The sequence below is a fragment of the Mobula birostris genome, chromosome X, assembly GCF_030028105.1.
Source record: "Mobula birostris isolate sMobBir1 chromosome X, sMobBir1.hap1, whole genome shotgun sequence".
NCBI classification, from domain to species: Eukaryota; Metazoa; Chordata; class Chondrichthyes; order Myliobatiformes; family Myliobatidae; genus Mobula; species Mobula birostris.
Genome location: NC_092402.1, coordinates 6,070,610 through 6,090,019, shown reverse-complemented (window position 1 = coordinate 6,090,019; position 19,410 = coordinate 6,070,610). Strand labels below are relative to the sequence as shown.

Genomic DNA, 19,410 nt, shown 5'->3' with positions numbered 1-19,410 from the left:
CGATTCAGGAACAGCTTCTTCCCCTCTGCCATCAGAGAGGAGGTACAGGAGCCTGAAGACACACACTCAGCGATTCAGGAACAGCTTCTTCCCCTCTGCCATCAGGGAGGAGGTACAGGAGCCTGAAGTCACACACTCAACGATTCAGGAACAGCTTCTTCCCCTCTGCCATCAGGGAGGAGGTACAGGAGCCTGAAGACACACACTCAACGATTCAGGAACAGCTTCTTCCCCTCTGCCATCAGGGAGGGGTTACAGGAGCCTGAAGACACACACTCAGCGATTCAGGAACAGCTTCTTCCCCTCTGCCATCAGGGAGGAGGTACAGGAGCCTGAAGACACACTCAACGATTCAGGAACAGCTTCTTCCCCTCTGCCATCCGATTTCTGAACGAACATTGAACCCGTGTAAACTATGTCACTGCTTATTTAATTTAACTGTTTACTTTTTATATGTATTTATGAGTAATTCAATCTTTTTTCTGTATTATTTACTGCATTGTCCTGGATGTTTCAGGCTGAGACCCCTCGTTGGGACATGTGCTGGTGATATTAAAACCTGATTTCTGATTTGCATTAACGAGCAGTTGTACCTACTAAAGTGGCCACTGCATGTATCTTTAAAGCCAGAATTTAATGGATAAGTGAGGAATTGGGAACGCAGGGTCATTATCATCACTTCCACAAGCTTTCGGCCGACTTGGCAAGGCAGTCCTCTTTCCTTGCCAAATGTCTGCTTTCCCTTTTCTCTGCAAGAATTAAAGACAGGTGTGTTTGGAGCTGGAATCGATGCTTCGGTGTATGACAAGGGCAAATGCGTGTCTTTTTGTTTTTAAAAACTCAATTGATAAATCAATCAGAATCAGGTTTAATACCTCCGGCATTTGTCGCATAACTTTTAAACTATATGCATGTGTACTGTCAAACGCTTCCCCTGGCCAGGCTGTAAAGCACAGTGGTACTCGTAACACAGAATAACTTGGGCAAAGTAAGGACAAAATCTACAGATGAATCACGCTTAGGTAAACGAGGTAAAGTCTAGAAATTAAACATTGTAGGGTACAGAACAGATTAACCGGTGGCAGGGAGTTCAGAAGCCCAATGGCCTGGGGGACGAAGCTGTTTCCCATCCTGGCCGTTCCTGTTTTTATGCATCGAAGTCTCCTGCCTGATGGTAGAAAGTCAAAGCGGATGCTGGATGGATGGGTGGGATCCTTGATAATACTGAGGCCTTTTCTGATAAATGTCCTGGATGGATGGTGGAGAGGCCCCTGTGATCTGTGGTAGCACAGTACAATGCATACTTGGTAATAGAGGGGGGAAAACTGTTAATTACGGTAAGCATCTATATAGTAATAGGCAGCCATCGATCTTAGGGGATCATGGGTTTGCACCTCTGGTGGACTGTCTCGTCTCCGGGGCGCAAGCCCGGGTGGGAAGGTTTGAAGAACGGGCTGTTGCCTGTGCAATGGGTTCTCCCCCCCCCCCCCCCCCCCCAACACCTACACGTCACTGACGTAGTCCAAGGGTAGTGCAAACGCCAATGCAGCTTGGCACCAGTGTCGTCACAGAGGCTGCCAGAGTGAAGTTGTAAACAACATCGAACTACCTCAGGGACCCCGGCTCCGGATTTCTTCCTCGGGCTTTACTCCCAAAGCCTTTCCCATGGGTGGGTATGGTCGCAAGGCAGCAGAGGTTTAAAATCTGAGCTTTCCTTCTTCGTGTGTGTGTTGTGCAAAAATAGAATTTAATAAAAAAGCAGTGAGGTGATGTTCATGGGTTCAATGTCCATTCAGAAATCGGACGGCAGAGGGGAAGAAGCTGTTCCTGAATCATTCAGTGTGTCTCTTCAGGCTCCTGTACCTCCTCCCTGATGGTAGTGATGAGAAGAGGGAACGGCCGGGGTGAATGAGGGCAAGGGGGTCCTTAAAGATGGACACCTCGATTTTGAGGCATCGCTCCCCGAAAGTGTCCTGGATATGATGGAGGCTGGTGCCTATGATGGGGCTGACTGACTTTACAACTCTCTGCAGCTTATTTCGATCCTGTGCAGTAGCCCCCTCCCTCCCCACCCCCCGCCATACCAGACGATGACGCAAATGTTAAACAGAGCGGCAGAGCGAGTAAGTGCAAACCAGCTGGAAAGGGACTGAACCCTTGGCTGATAGGAGATAATCAGAGCTCTCACAGCACGCTCCCAGCTCTAAAATATATCTACAAGGAAATGCACTCAGCGAATCGCAGCAGATTGTGTTTTCTCTTGTTCCAAATGTGGATGTAAAATACGTCGAATTGTGCAGATAACCTCTGGAGGAAACTTGTGCAGGTCTCAAGGTTCTTGCGTTGGAAGAAACCCAGTCCTGAAGAAGAGTCTCGGTCCAAAACATCGATTGTTTACTCATTTCCGTAAATGTTGCCTGACCCACCGAGTTCCTCCAGCAATTTGTGTGGGTATTTCAGCCTACGTTTGTTATTAAAAGTCAACCGTTGATTGTTTAGCAGAGTCCATCGGACATGGGAGCAGAATGACGCCATTCTATCATGGCTGATTTATTATCTCTCTGTCTCAACCCTGTTCTTCTGCCTTCTCCTCGTATAAATACACCCAATGCAGTGGCCTCACAGCCAACTGTGGCAATGAATTCTGCAGATTCACACTCTCTGAGTGAAGAAATTCTTCCTCATCTCTGTTCTTAAAGGGGTGTTCTTTCATTCTGAGGCTGTGTCCTATAGCAACATCCTCAACTCATCCACTCTGTGTCCTCTGGTCCTAGACTCCCCCACTATAGGAAACATCCTCTACACATCCACTCTATCTGTGTCCTCTGGTCCTAGACTCCCCCACTGTAGGAAACATCCTCTCCACATCCACTCTATCTGGGCCTTTTAATATTCGATAGGTCTCAATGAGATTCTCCCCCTCTATTATTCTAAACTCCAATGAGTACAGGCCTGGAGCCATCAAACAGTCTCTATACATTAACCCTTTCATTCCTGGGGTGATTCTTGTGGAATGAATGCTAACATTGCATTTGCCTTCCTTACGGTCGTCTCAACCTGCAAGTCAACTGGTGTTCTAGAAATATTATTTATACTTTGAAGTCTCTTAAACAACACAGGCAAAATGCTGGAGGAACTCAGCAGGTCAGGCAGCGTCTGTGGAAAAGAGTCAACAGTCGACGTTCTCCCTTCTTCGGGACTGGAAAGGAAGGGGGAAGATGCCAGAATAAGAAGGTGGGGGAAGGGGGGAGGGGAATTTTTTTTTACCGGAAGGAGAAATCGATGTTTATGCTACGCAGACGGAATATGAGTTGTTGCTCCTCCACCCTGAGGGTGGCCCCCCCCCCCGGCGCAAGGGGAGGCCACGGACCGACGTGTCGGAATGGGAATCGAAGTGTTTGGCCACCAGGAATTCTCTCAACGTAATTGAGGGACGGTTGTGTATTTATCAGGATGAGTAGGTCTTCAGGGGAGCAGTTTAGGGGTGAGGCCGCTGTGGTGAGCCGGGGTAAGGCAGGCAGATGGAGAGCACGGGGGGTGGGGGGTGGGGGGGGGTGCTACGGAGTCTTGACGACGATCTTCCCCCTCCGTGTCAACGAAACAGGAAAAGAGCTTGAGCTGTTCAGCTGTTTATTGACTTCAGACAGGGGGGTGGGGTGGGGTGCATTTGCGGTGTGCGCGTGCTCTCCTGCCTGCGTCGACGAGTTTGCCAGCTCCAGGTTCCCGGAGGAGATTCCGTCGGTAGCCTCTCCTGGGGGGCCAGCGGGTGGGGACATCCGGAGAGCGCCGACCACCGCCCTCCAGGGCAGCTTCCGTCGGGCTGTCCTTCTGCGATGAGGTCGACCCCCCCCCACGCCTGCTTCGCTGTAGAGGAGCACAGCACCGGAGCGGGCAGCTCGGCCCACAGCGTTGTGCTGATCCAGCTGAAAAGCAAATCGAAGGCACCCAGACACGAGTCCCTCCTACCCACAGCATCCACGTGCCTCCATCTTCCTCACATCCACGTGCCTGTGTAAACGTCTCTTTAAAAAGCCTGTAATGTATCTGCCTGTACCACCATTCCAGGCAGTGCATTCCATGCACCCTCACTCTCACTACATATATTTAAAAAAAAACTTGCCTTTCCCATTCCCTTTGAATCTTCTCTCTTCCCCCTCCTCCCCCTCCTCCCCCAACCCCTCACCTTCACTCTATGCCCTCTCTGGTATTAAGTATTTCAACCCTGGGGGATACCGCGATTGCAACACAGAGCGTCATAGGAAGTCATTCCTGCCTGTGGCCATCAAACTTTACAACTCCTCCCTTGGAGGGTCAGACACCCTGAGCCAATAGGCTGGTCCTGGACTTATTTCATAATTTACTGGCGTAATTTACATATTGCTCTTTAGCAATATAGAACCATAAATAGTTATTTATAGTCTATTGGTGCAACTGTAATGAAAACTGATTTCCCTCGGGATCGATAAAGTGTGACTATGACTATAACTGTACTCCCTGTCCACTCTACCGGTGCCTCTCTGAATCTTGCAAGCCTCTCGGGTTATGACTTCGCATTTCACCGTTTACCTGGGCTGCTGGTTCATTTTCCTCTCTGGTAGTTTTTTTTACACACTTTAATCTGCATGGGATGGTTCTATCTCCTTCAAGTGGCGGGGTGGAGGTGAGGACTCTACCTTAGGAGGTGTGAGGCGCTCCTGTCCTCCGCTAGTCTTGGGCAAGGTGTAGCACCTCCATAGCTCCCCCCCCCCCCCCCCACCTTGATCAGGGTCATGTGAAGCCTTGGGAACAGGTGGTGGATGGTCGTATGAGCGGCCGGAGCAGATCACAAGTCCTGGTGATGCCAGGCAGACAATCTCTGAAGAGTATTGATAATGGCTGGGGGTGGGGGGAATCACCCGTTTTGTAAAGTCACTGCCCAGAAGAATGCTTCTGTAGAAAAAAAATTTACCAAGACCAATCATGGTCACTGTGATCGCCCACGGCAGACCACGAGCGAGCGATCTCTTTGGGCATACCGTGAGTTGAAGTGTGACGTTTTTAATTTTCTCCTGTTCTTTTTTTTTTCTTCTTGCTCTGCAGTAACTAGTCATGTCAGCCAAAGCCATATCGGAGCAGACTGGTAAAGAATTCCTTTACAAGTTCATCTGCACGAAGGCTGCCATCCAGAACAGGTTCAAGTATGCCAGAGTGCGACCGGAAACGGACTGGAACCTCCTGGTCCAAGAGCATCCGTGGCTGCAGAACGAGGTGAGAGTTGGCACTGAAGCTGAGCAGTTGTGTTTGTGTGGATGGTGCAGGGTCCAGTAAACAGGCACCAATCATATTGTTCAAACTAGCACCCACACAATGCTGCAGGAATTCAGCAGGTCAGGCAGCGTCTGTGGTGAGGAATAAACGGTCGATATTTCAGGCTGAGACCCTTAATCAATCAAGAAATTAGTTCCTGGGTTCAGTGTCCATTCAGAATTCTCATGGCAGTGGGGAAGGAGCTGTTCCTGAATTGCTGAGTGTGTGTCTTCAGGCTCCTGTACCTCCTCCCTGATGGTGGAGGGGAAGAAGCTGTTCCTGAATCGCTGAGTGTGTGTCTTCAGGCTCCTGTACCTCCTCCTGATGGCAGAGGGGAAGAAGCTGTTCCTGAATCGCTGAGTGTGTGTCTTCAGGCTCCTGTACCTCCTCCCTGATGGTGGAGGGGAAGAAGCTGTTCCTGAATCGCTGAGTGTGTGTCTTCAGGCTCCTGTACCTCCTCCTGATGACAGAGGGGAAGAAGCTGTTCCTGAATCGTTGAGTGTGTGTCTTCAGGCTCCTGTACCTCCTCCCTGATGGCAGAGGGGAAGAAGCTGTTCCTGAATCGTTGAGTGTGTGTCTTCAGGCTCCTGTACCTCCTCCCTGATGACAGAGGGGAAGAAGCTGTTCCTGAATCGTTGAGTGTGTGTCTTCAGGCTCCTGTACCTCCTCCCTGACGGCAGAGGGGAAGGAGCTGTTCCTGAATCGTTGAGTGTGTGTTTTCAGGCTCCTGTACCTCCTCCCTGATGGCAGAGGGGAAGAAGCTGTTCCTGAATCGTTGAGTGTGTGTCTTCAGGCTCCTGTACCTCCTCCCTGATGGCAGAGGGGAAGGAGCTGTTCCTGAGTCGCTGAGTGTGTGTCTTCAGGCTCCTGTACCTCCTCCCTGATGATAGCAATGAGGTAGACAGGGTAAAGGCAAACAGGCTTTTTTCCCCACAGAAGTTGGGTGTGACAAGAGGTCATGGGTTAAGGGTAGAAGGTGAAATGTTTCGGGTCGGTGGGGGACTTATTCACTCAGAGGGTGGTGAGAGTGCGGAACGAGCTGCCAGCAAAGGTGGTGGATTTCAACGTTTAAGAGAAATTTGGATAGGCACGTGAATGGGGGGGGGGGTTTGCTATGGAGGGCAGTGGTCTGGCTGCAAGCCAATGGAACAAGGTGGATTAGTAGTTTGTTACAACCCGATGGGCTGAATGGCCAGTTTTGGTGCTGTAGTGTTCTATGGCAACAGAACAATCCAATGTCCTATAATCGGTTCTACCCACAATACAGAAACAGTCCTGCAGAATCCCATCGAGTCTTCGCTGCCATTCTATTGCTCCTGATCCCTCTCAACCCCATTCTCCTGCCTTCTCCCTGGGAAGCCCTGACTAATTAAGAACCTACCAACCTCATCTTTCGGGGGTCCACGGCCCCCTCAGTTTAACGGTGGTGGGGGAGGGGGGCGTCCATGGGCGTCAAAACCTGGCCAGTTTAAATATACCCAATGGCTTGGCCATCACAACACAACGATTTCCACAGATTCAACACCCCTCTGGCTAAAGAAATCCCTCCTTGTCTGTTCCAAAGGGATACCAGGTTGATGGACTGCAGGAGGCAATTTTTGGATTTTTTTTTTTTAAAAGAAAAAAATCACTTGGAGTATGGTCAGGTCTAAGGTTTATTATTCTTTTGTGGATAAGTGGTGAAAATCATTGGTTTGGTGGCTATATCGCACCATTGTATCACAATGTGTATAAGACGGTCACAAATTCATCGTCATTAGTATCGACAGCTCGTGTAAAGCATTTAAGGGGGGTTACACACACAGTTGTTAACCTTCAATCATCAGGAAGGAGGTACAGCACCCTCGGGAACCACACCACCAGGTTCAGGAACAGTTATTACCCCTCAACCATCAGGAAGGAGGTACAGGAGCCTCAGGTCCCACACCACCAGGTTCAGGAACAGTTATTACCCCTCAGCCATCAGGAAGGAGGTACAGGAGCCTCAGGACCCACACCACCAGGTTCAGGAACAGTTATTACCCCTCAGCCATCAGGAAGGAGGTGCAGGAGCCTCAGGACCCACACCACCAGGTTCAGGAACAGTTATTACCCCTCAGCCATCAGGAAGGAGGTACAGGAGCCTCAGGACCCACACCACCAAGTTCAGGAACAGTTATTACCCCCCCAACCATCAGGAGCAACTCAGCAGGTCGGGCAGCATCTGCGAAAGGAACGAGGAGCCGATGTTTCGGGCCGACGCCCTTCCGGTTCTGTTCAGTTTTACCATAGTCATAGTCATACTTTATTGATCCCGAGGGAAATTGGGTTTCGTTACAGTTGCACCAACCAAGAATAGAGTATAGATATCGCAATATAAAACCAGAAATAATTTAATAATAATATGTAAATTATGCCAGGAAATAAGTCCAGGACCAGCCTATTGGCTCAGGATGTCTGACCCTCCAAGGGAGGAGTTGTAAAGTTTGATGGCCACAGGCAGGAATGACTTCCTATGATGCTCTGTGTTGCATCTCGGTGGAATGAGTCTCTGGCTGAATGTACGCCTGTGCCCAACCAGTACATTATGTAGTGGATGGGAGACATTGTCCAAGATGGCATGCAACTTGGACAGCATCCTCTTTTCAGACACCACCGTCAGAGAGTCCAGTTCCATCCCCACAACATCACTGGCCTTACGAATGAGTTTGTTGATTCTGTTGGTGTCTGCTCCCCTCAGCCTGTTGCCCCAGCACACAACAGCAAACATGATCGCACTGACCACCACAGACTCGTAGAACATCCTCAGCATCATCCGACAGATGTTAAAGGACCTCAGTCTCCTCAGGAAATAGAGACGGCTCTGACCCTTCTTGTAGACAGCCTCAGTGTTCTTTGACCAGTCCAGTTTATTGTCAATTCGTATCCCCAGGCATTTGTAATTCTCCACCATGTCCACACTGACCCCCTGGATGGAAACAGGTCACCAGTACCTTAGGTCTACCACCAGCTCCTTAGTCTTTTTCACATTAAGCTGCAGATAATTCTGCTTACATCATGTGACAAAGTTTCCTACCGTAGCCCTGTACTCAACCTCATCTCTCTTGCTGATCCATCCAACTATGGCAGAGTCATCAGAAAACTTCTGAAGATGGCAAGACTCTGTACAGTAGTTGAAGTCCGAGGAGTAAATGGTGAAGAGAAAGGGAGACAAGACAGTCCCCTGTGGAGCCCCAGTGCTGCTGATCACTGTCGGGCACACAGTGTTGCAAGCACACGTACTGTGGTCTGCCAGTCAGGTAATCAAGAATCCATGACACCAGGAAAGCATCCACCTGCATCGCTGTCAGCTTCTCCCCCAGCAGAGCAGGGCGGATGGTGTTGAACGCACTGGAGAAGTCAACAAACATGACCCTCACAGTGCTCGCTGACTTACCACCTGTGGTATGTCAGATTTCGAAACGAGTTTATGCTTGTAACCGGATCTACTGGGTGTTTTGCAATCGGTGTCAAAACTCGTTTGTTGGGTGTGAAACTGCTCCCGTCCACCATCCCTTTTGCTCTAGCGACGGCAGGTTTGAAGTCTGGAGCGGTGTCTGGGTGTGTGGTTTCTGTGTTAAATCCTGGATTGTGCTGGCAACAGGGTGTCCCCAGACACAGAGCACTGCAGTTTTGGGACAGGCCTTTCAGCCCATCTAGTCTGTGCTGGACTATTATTCTGCCTAGTCCCACCGAGCTGCTGCTGAAACATGGCCCTCTGTCCCCCCTTCCATAAGATACAGGAGTAGAAGTAGGCCATATGGCCTGTCGAGTCTGCCCCATCATTCAATCATGGGCTGATCCAATTCTTCCAGTCATCCCCACTCCCCTGCTTTCTCCCCATACCCTTCAAAAAGCTAATCAAGAACCTATCTATCTCTGCCTTAAATGCACCCAATGACTTGGCCTCCATATCTGCTGGTGGCAACAAGTTCCACAGATTTACCACCCTCTGACCAAAGTAATTTCTCCGTACCTCTGTTCTGAAAGGACGTCCTTCAATCCTGAAGTCGTGCCCTCTTGTCCTAGAACCATGGGAAATAACCGCCATATTGATTCTGTTCAGGCATTTTAACATTCGGATTGTTTCTATGAGATCCCCCCTCATTCTCCTGAACTCCAGGGAACACAGCCCAAGAGCTGCCAGACGTTCCTCATACGGTAACCCTTTCATTCGTGGAACCATTCTTGTGAATCTTCTCTGAACCCTCTCCAATGTCAGTATATCCTTTCTAAAATAAGGAGCCCAAAACTGCACACAATACTCCAAGTGTGGTCTCATGAGTGCCTTGTAGAGCCTGAACATCACATCCCGGCTCTTATACCCTATACCTCTAGAGATGAATGCCCACATTGCATTCGCCTTCTTCACAACAGACTCAACCTGGAGGTTAACCTTTAGGGTATCCTGCACAAGGACTCACAAGTCCCTTTGCATCTCTGCATTTTGAATTCTCTGCCCATCTAAGTAACAGTCTGCCTGTTTATTTCTTCCACCAAAGTGCATGACCATACACTTTCCAACATTGTACTTCATTTGCAACTTCTTTGCTCATTCCCCTAAACTATCTAAGTCTCTCTGCAGGCTCTCTGTTTCCTCAACACTACCCGCTCCTCCACCTATCTTTGTATCATCGGCAAATTTAGCCACAAGTCCATTAATCCCATTGTCAATGATTTGGACTTGCATCGTAAAAAACAGCAGTCCCAACGCCGACTGCTGTGGAGCTCCACTGGTAACTGGCAGCCAGCCAGAATAAGATCCCTTTATTCCCACTCTGTTTTCTGCTGATCAGCCAATGCTCCACCCATGCTACTAAGTTCCCTGTAATTCCATGGGCTCTTATCTTGCTAAGCAGCCCCACGTGTAGCACCTTGTCAAAGGCCTTCTGAAAATCCAAGTGCACCTCACCTACTACACCTCCTTTGTCTACCTTGCTTGTAATTTCCTCCAAAAATTGCAGTATGTTTGTTAGGCAGGATTTTCCTTTCATGCTGGCTTTGGCCTATCTTGTCATGTGCCTCCAGGTACACCGTAATCTCATCCCTAACAATCCATTCCAACTACTGCTGTCAGGCTAACAATTCTATAGTTTCCTTACTCCTGCCTCCCCCCCTTCTTAAGTAGTGGAGTAACATTTGCAATTTTCTAGTCATCCGGTACAATGCTAGAATCTGTCGATTCTTGAAAGAATCCCTCCGCAATCTCTCTAGCTACTTCCTTCAGAACCCGAGGGTGCATTCCATCAGGTCCAGGAGAACCCTCAGACCATTAGGCTTCCTGAGCACCTTCTCAGTCGTAATTTTCACTGTACATTCTTCACTTTCCCTGACTCTCTTGAATGTCCAGTATACTGCAGATCTCTTCCACTATGAAAACTGATGCAAAATATGCAGTCAGTTCCTCTGCCATCTCATTACAATATTTGCAGCATCATTTTCTAATGGTCCTATATCTACCCTCGACTCTCTTTTACCCTTTATATACTTTAAAAAAGCTTTTAGTGTCATCTTTGATATTAGTCACCAGCTTCAGTTCACAATTCATCTTTTCCTTCCTAATGACCATCTTAGTTTCCTTCTGCAAGTTTTTAAAAGCTTCCCAATCCTCTATCTTCCCACCAACTTTGGTTTCTTTGTATACCCTCTCTTTTGCTTTTACTTTGGCTTTGACTTCACTTGTCAGCCACAGTAGTGTCCTTCTTCCATTCGAAAAAATTTCTTCTTATATGGTATATATCTGTCTTGCACTTCCCTCAATTTTTTGCAGAAACTCCCGTCATTGCTGCTCTGCTGTCCTTTCTGCTAGTGTCCCTTTCCAGTCAACCTTGGCCAGTTCCCCTCTCATGCCATTGTGATTTCCTTTATTCCACTGAAATCCTGACACATTGGAATTTAGTTTCTCCTTCTCAAATTTCAAAGTGAACTCAGTCATATTGTGATCACTTCCCTAAGGGTTCCTGAACCTTAAGCTCTCTTATTACCTTTGATCATTGCTCAACGCCCAATCCAGCACAGCCGGTCCCCTAGTGGGCTCAACAACAAGCTGTTCTAAAAAGCCATCCCTTAGACCTTCTACAAATTGTCTCTCTTGAGGTCCAGTACTGGCCTGGTTTTCCCAATCCACTTTCATGTTAAAATCCCCAACGATTATCATGACATTGCCCTTCTGACACACCCTTTCTATCTCCTGCTGTAACTTGTAATCCACATTATGGCTGCTGTTTGGAGGCCTGTATACAACTGCCATTAGCGTCCTTTTACCCTTGCCATTTCTTAACTCAACCCACAGAGACTCTACACCTTACGAACCTATGTTATCCCTTTCTAATGATTTAGTAGTATTTCTTATACACAGGACCACACCACCCCCTCTGCCTACTAATGTATTTTTCCAATACACCGTATGTCCTTGGACGTTCAGCTCCCAATGACAGCCATCCTTTAGCCAAGTTTCAGAGATGGCCACAACGTCCTACTTGCCAATCTGTAGCTGAATTTCAATATCGTCCATTTAATTTCTTATGCTGCATGCATTTAAATACAACACTCTCAGTCCAGTATTTGTTGCTTTCTGCTTTAACTGGGCCATGCCTCTATTGCCCTGTAACTCATCCCACTGGCTGTGATTAAGCCTCATCTCCTGCCTGTCCTTTCTATCACCTCTGTTGCGCGCTATCTTTGATTTATTTCTGTTTTCCCCTTCCTCAGCCCTATCCCTCCGGTTCCCATTCCCCCTGCCATCCGTGTACTTGTCTAAACGCCTCCAAATATCAAACCTATGCCCACCACTTGCTCCGGCAGCTTGTTCCACCCTTGCTCTGCCCTCTGAGGGAATAAGTTTCCCGTCGTGTTCCCCTTAAACGTTTCACCTTTAGGCCTTCGAGTCCCTGCTTCGGCTGACCACAGTGGGGAAAAAAGGCCTGCGTGCATTTACCCTATCGTACGTCTCTACCAAAGGAGGTGTAAGGCTCTCCTTCCCTCCGCTAGCCTGCAGGTCACCCTTGGGCAAGGTGTAGCACCTGCTTAGCCCTCCGATCAGGGTCAGGTAGAGGATGGGAGCAGGTGGTGGACGGTCGTGTGAGCTGCCAGTGCAGATGGCATTAGGCAGACAATCTCTGAAGATGACAATGGCTGGGGGAGGTCACCCATTTTGTAAAGGCGATGGCAAACAACTTCTGGAGAAATATTTCCCAAGGGCAATCATGGTCCAGTCCGTGGTCACCCACGACACAAAAGGTACCCCTTGTGATGTTGCATACCTCCACCAAACCTCCCCCCTCATTCTCCTGCTCTGCAGTGGCCAAGTTGTAGCAAAGAAAAGTTTCTGAAGGTTGACGGTTTCCTTCTGTGTGCTAGCAATCCAATTAGTTGGAAAACCGTTCCGACACTAATTCAATTTATTTTCTTCAAGTCTCGACAGTAGGTGATGTCATCCGACATTAATCTGCCAAGTAGAGTGTGTTTTTGTAATTAAATGGAGTCTGGGCTCCAACAATTTGGCAGGAACGCTGGGCTGCTCGTCCCTTCTGAAAGCATAATTCAGTTTTATCGGTGCATCGTTAGGGAGCTCCAACCTTCTCAAGGTTACATTCCTCAGCACTGTTCTCTTCCAGGGGCAATTAAAGGATGTGAGCTAAATTCTAAATAGCCAAACGTCAAGTTCTTCAAGATTCTGACAAGAATACATCACCTTCTGTCGGAAAGGGTTGGAGAGCATCCTGATGAGATAGGGAACTGGCTACTTGGGTTCGGGGGCTGTGCAGGAGTACAAGATGGAGCTAATTAGTAATCCAGCTCAAGTTAGCACGGTGATTTTTTTTTAGTTTCAAAGTCCTCTTTGGCTTCCGTGCACAGTACCGAACACCACCTTCAAATTCCAGTGCCCAGGAACAGAAGAGTCTACAGAAGGTGGTGGATAAGGCCCAGTCTATCGCAGGCAAAGCCCTCCCCACCATTGAGCACATTTGCAAGGAGTGTTGTCGAAAGAAAGCAGCTTCCATCGTCGACCCCTACCACCACCACCATCCAGGGCATGCTTTCTTCTCACAGCTGCTATCAGGAAGGAGGTACGAGAGCCTGAGGACCCACACCACCAGGTTCAGGAACAGTTATTACCCCTCAACCATCAGGAAGGGGGTACAGGAGCCTCAGGTCCCACACCACCAGGTTCAGGAACAGTTATCACCCCTCAACCATCAGGAAGGAGGTACAGGAGCCTCAGGACCCACACCACCAGGTTCAGGAACAGTTATTACCCCCTCAACCATCAGGAAGGAGGTACAAGAGCCTCAGGTCCCACACCACCAGGTTCAGGAACAGTTATTACCCCTCAACCATCAGGAAGGAGGTACAGGAACCGCAGGACCCACACCAGGTTCAGGAACAGGTACTACTCCCCACAACCATTAGGCTCCTTAACCAGTGTAGTGACCTTATGAATCTATAGACTCGCTTTCAAGGAAGGATTCTCTACAACTCATGTTCTCAATATTTTTTTGTTTGCACAATTTGCCTTTTGGTTGTTTTTTCAGTCTCTGTTTATATCGAGTTTTTCATAAATTATGTTGTATTTCATTATTTTCCTGTAAACGCCTGCAAATAAATGAATCTCGAGGTAGTACACAGTGACGTACACGTACTTTAATAAGCAATTTGCTTTGGCTTGACTTCCTTTCCAGTCCTGATGAAGGGTGTCGGCCAGAAACATCAATTCTTTATTCCCTTCCATGAATGCTGCCTGACCTGCTGAGCTCTCTCTGGGGTGGTGTGTGTGTGTGTGTATACGCAAAATCTTTGAACGAGGCAGAAAGTGAGCATGACTCTTCAAAATTGCATCGTGGGATCTTGGTTTCACTTGGAAAGTAACTAACTGACTGTGCAATATTTAAACGCCCCAGGACAATGAAGGTATCCACGCAAATGTAAATTATTTTCAAGGAAAATGATCCACCTAAATTCCACAGATGTACCTTAAATTCCAGGAACTTCCGTTCCATAATTTGATGGACTTGATCCCAGGGTTGAATGAGACATCTTGTTGTGGTCGGCTTCAAATGCTGTGGCCTCAAAACGACAAATTTCATGACAGAGGTGATTGGAGGAAGATTATGAGGGGTGGGGGGGGGTGGATGTCAAAGTTTTTTTTTACACAGTGGTGGGTGTGTGGAACGCTCTGCCAGGGGTGGTGGTACAGGCAGATACGTTAGGGGACATTTTAATTTCAAGTTTAATTAATTGTTATTCAACTATCCACTTGTATACAGCTAGTGAGGGTTCCTAACTTTTTTTTAATGGTATGGACCAATATCAAGTAAAGGGGTCCTTGGACTCCTGGTTGGGAACCATTGAGCTAAAGGGAGCAGCGTTCCGCGTAAAAACACAGCCAATAGGGTTGTGCGTGGGGCGCATCGGCACAACAGCACCTGAAGTAAGAGGTGGATAAACTCTTCTTGGGCTTCCAGCCGGGTAAGGTGAGAGGTAGGCAAGTGGATGACATTTAAATGGAGGGATTGGTTAGGAAGGAAGTGATAGATTGATCTTGGAAAAGGTCGAAGGTTCGGCACAATGTTGTGCGACTGAGGTCCTGTACTATACTGATTGTATGTTCTCTATGTCAGCTGACTACCCCTCAACCATCAGGCTCTTGGACCAAAGGGGAGAACCTCACTTGGCCCTTCATTGTGCAAAAGACTAAGGAGCTGGTGGTAGACATGAGGAGAGCTAAGGTACCGGTGACCCCTGTTTCCATCCAGGGGGTCACTGTGGACATGGTGAAGGATTACAAATACCTGGGGATACGAATTGACAATAAACTGGACTGGTCAAAGAGCACTGAGGCTGTCTACAAGAAGGGTCAGAGCCGTCTCTACTTCCTGAGGAGACTGAGGTCCTTTAACATCTGCCGGACGATGCTGAGGATGTTCTACAAGTCTGGTGGCCAGTGCGATCATGTTTGCTGTTGTGTGCTGGGGCAGCAGGCTGAGGGTAGCAGACACCAACAGAATCAACAAACTCATTCGTAAGGCCAGTGATGTTGTGGGGATGGAACTGGACTCTCTGACGGTGGTGTCTGAAAAGAGGATGCTGTCCAAGTTGCATGCCATCTTGGTCAATGTCTCTCATCCACTACATAATGTACTGGTTGGGCACAGGAGTACATTCAGCCAGAGACTCATTCCTCCGAGATGCAACACAGAGCGTCATAGGAAGTCATTCCTGCCTGTGGTCATCAAACTTTACAATTCCTCCCTTAGAGGGCCAATAGGCTGGTCCTGGACTTATTTCCTGGCATAATTTACATATCACTATTTAACTATTTATGGTTCTATTACTATTTATTATTTATGGTGCAACTGTAACAAAAACCAATTTCCCCTGGGATCAATAAAGTATGACTATGACTATTGAAATGTTCCCACAACCTACGGGCTCACTTTCAAGGACCCTTCATCTCGTGTTCTTGATATTTATTGTTTATTTATTTATTGTCATCGTTAATTTTTCTATTTGTACAGTTTGTTGTCTTCCGCACTGCGGTTGAACGCCTTGGTGCAGTCTTTCAATGATTGTGTTATGGTCTATAGACTTGCTGAGCAAGGAAGTGAATCTCGGGCTATATGTATTTTGATCATAAATGTTACTTTTTGAACTTCAATAAACTGATTCCGACATCTCTCTCCCTTGCTCTTCAGCGGCTGGTGGTGAAGCCCGACCAACTGATCAAGCGCCGCGGAAAGCTGGGCCTGATCGGGATTAACCTGGATCTGGCCCAGGTGCAAGAATGGCTGAAGCTGCGGATGGGGCAGGAGGCAACGGTGAGTGTCTGGCGGGGATAAAGTGACTGCGGTGTGAAAGCGTCGAGCTTGGCCGACCGAGTGAAAGAGAGAGAGAGGCGTTTTAATTTTCCTCTCATGATGAAGACCGTGAGTCAGCCAGTGACTCACGCTCTGTTTGTTGACGCGGCAAAGCCTGCAGCAGGTGAACGTGATAGCTGGCGGTTCGTTTCTTGTGTTTCAACTGATAGGGTAGCCTGATAATCAGAAACCTCACAGCGAGTAGTGTTTCTCTGCCTTGTGGTTCTATTTTTTTTCCAATTTAGTGAATCGCCATGTCATAAAAAGCTGCTAATATATTAAAATCGTAACAGTCACAACCTATTAAAGTTGGGTTAAAATATATTAACCATATAACAATTACAGCACGGAAACAGGCCATCTCGGCCCTTCTAGTCTGTGCCGATTATATTTTAGAATTTAATATATCATGGAATCAAACTTAATATCACTGGCATATGTGGTGAAATTTGTTAACTTGGCAGCTGCCGTACAATGCAATACATGATAATAGAGAGAAAAAAAACCTGAATTATAGTTGGTGTCTGTATGTGTATAGTATCTCACTAGAAAAATAGAGAGCTATGGGTAACCTTGGGTAATTTCTAAGTAGGTGCATGTTTGGCACAGCTTTGTGGGCCGAAGGGCCTGTGTCGGGCTGTAGGTTTTCTACGTATCTCCTTCCTTTTTGTACACTGCGTACTTAATTTAACCATTACATATGAAACAGCTCTTTACCGTGTGGACTCGGTGTGAGAAAGCCACTTTTCCTCTTAACTCCGTACGCCTGGGGTCGTTACAACTCAGGTCCCACCAGACCGGGAGAGCTGGGATGCCCCCCCGCCCCCCCCCCCCCAACCCGCACCCTAATCTGAGCGAACGCTCTGTAAATTGCAGCCCACTTGCCCATCAGCAAGAAATAACAGGTCGCAGACCGCGTGTGGTTATAAGAAAGGTGTGTTTATGAATGTCAGCCTAATCGAAGAAGAAGGGGGTTGGGGCGGGAAAGAGCCTATTATAATTAATACAGTCAAACGCGCACAAGGTTGGAGCTCAGATCTTCCAAAAGCTGGAGGTGTCCTTGCACTTGTGGTACGAACTCTGATAGAACTTTCCATCTTGGACTCCATCGAATCGGACGTGAATCCTACCGCCGGTTCTCTCGATCCTCTCCTCTCCCCATCTCCCGCCGAGAAGGACCTCGACCCCTTCAGTGTCCGTCACGAGTCCTCTCCGACCAACTTTCTCCAGAACCGCTCCCCCACCCCCAGTTTTCGCCAGCCTGATTGGCTGACCCGACGTTCCTAAGCTGAACGTCACAACCCCTTTATCTTTAACAGTAACCCAAACATTACTGGCAGAATGCACTGCCTCTATAGAAAACCATTAAATGAAATACCCTACAGCAGTAAAAGCTTAACCAGGGCATTACACTCTTTCTCCCCCACCACAAACTGTCATGACCTCATGATCAAGGTTGCTGGTGAGCACAGCAGGCCAGGCAGCATCTCTAGGAAGAGGCACAGTCGACGTTTCAGGCGGAGACCCTTCGTCAGGACTAACTGAAGGAAGAGTTAGCAAGAGATCTTACTAGCTCTTCCTTCAGTTAGTCCTGACGAAGGGTCTCGGCCTGAAACGTCGACTGTGCCTCTTCCTAGAGATGCTGCCTGGCCTGCTGTGTTCACCAGCAACTTTGATGTGTGTTGCTTGAATTTCCAGCATCTGCAGAATTCCTGTTGTTTGCGTTTTAAAATGACCTCATGACTTCAGAATTTACCAACCCATCATTAATAACACATGTTTTCACAAGAATTTTGTGATGTCATTTCCTCCAATCCATTTGTAAATGGTAGTGACACATCTCACCAGGGGGATAGACACAAGACTCTGCTCCCCTGTGTGTTATAGACCGGCCTTTCTGGTGATTTCCTGACGCTCTGAGACCTCCTTATCCCATCTTTAGCCTCACACACTCCTTGGGATCTTTCCAGTCTACTTGGGGGATGTCTTTCCCCCGTCCCCCCCGTCCATTACTCATGCCTAACGGCAACTTGGGTTCCCCGCCTCTTGACTGAACCCAGTTTCATCCCCAATTACTTGGAGCTCAGTTTCCCTTCATCGTCTACCACAGAGTCTGCCTGTCCACTGCTGTTTTTTCTCCCCGCCCCCCAATACCTTTGAGTCAGCTTGGGGAGGTTCTGGAATCTCTTCATCAATTACTGGTGAGTTTGCCTAAGGTAACGTATACCACGCCCCCCATTTTTCTTGCTCCCCTGAGTCCATACAGCATTCAACGGTTAGGTCCCTTCCCAGTCTCTCTGTTCTCCCACTTCAGCGCGGAGTCCGCCTAGTAGGCGTAGGGTCCATGTCAGGCTCTGGGTCACGGCGTACCTCCTGGCCTAGGTGTAAAAGGTGATTCCGAAGGACAATTTTGGCAGGGCCCATTCCCATCATCTGGCTTCACCCGGAAAACTGGGTCTCCACTACGTAAGGCGTAGCCGCCCAGCGGTCAGCCAACTTGTGCTTCCCGAGTAGCCCCAAGCCTCCTGATTAAAACTCCTGTCTCCAGGCATCAGTCGGGGGCACCTCATCTTCTGATAGTGTCTCCTCCTTCCTTGATTCTGCTTGGTGGCAGAAGCCTCTGCTCCCTCCATGGATTGTCACCTTGTCGCGGTGGAGAAGCTTGTGTGGTCCTGTGATCCCGAGAGCAATGCCGTCTGGGGCTATGCTCCTGGTAGGGTCACCCATGGTGGTAAGGTCGAGGGTGAGGTCTCTGACAAAGAACAATCCAACCAAGACCTCAACGGTGGAACAGGCGGACAAAGTTACTTCAACAGCTGTGAAGGCGGATGAAGGCTGCAACAAATCCATCATCTCCAGTCGTGGTTTCCATGCCATTGGAATCAGTTGGTTGATTTGTGAAGTATCGTGTGCTTCTTGGAGTGCAGCATCAAGTACACGTTAAACAAATACACGCACAGGCGTCTTCACTCTGTACGGAACAAAGACCATCATCCTCGACCTCGAGGGATAGCCACGACGAGGAGAAGCCTCTGCTGATTCATAAGCCTTTTTGCAGTTGCTTCCTCACGTCAGACACCTACTTAAGATGATGCCTTCCCCACTGGCTCCAAAACAGATATACAGGCAATCTTTCTTTACGCCCAAACATCGAATAGTACGGTGAGTAGCCAGTAGCTTCATTTCGTGTACAGTTGTAAATGTGGACCAGATGCCCAATATGTTAACTCCACTTGACATCCTTGCTGAT

General features: G+C 48.2%; 1 protein-coding gene across 1 annotated transcript in view; it reads left to right on the top strand.

Annotated features, from left to right (window-relative positions):
- LOC140191849 (ATP-citrate synthase-like) overlaps positions 1 to 19,410 on the top strand; it is a 255,506-nt gene that overhangs the window by 21,272 nt on the left and 214,824 nt on the right. The window contains exons 2-3 of the mRNA XM_072249640.1: positions 5,080 to 5,247; positions 15,999 to 16,121. Of these exons, the coding sequence (XP_072105741.1) occupies positions 5,089 to 5,247; positions 15,999 to 16,121 (282 nt within the window). The 5' untranslated portion in view covers positions 5,080 to 5,088. The remainder of the gene's footprint in view (positions 1 to 5,079; positions 5,248 to 15,998; positions 16,122 to 19,410) is intronic.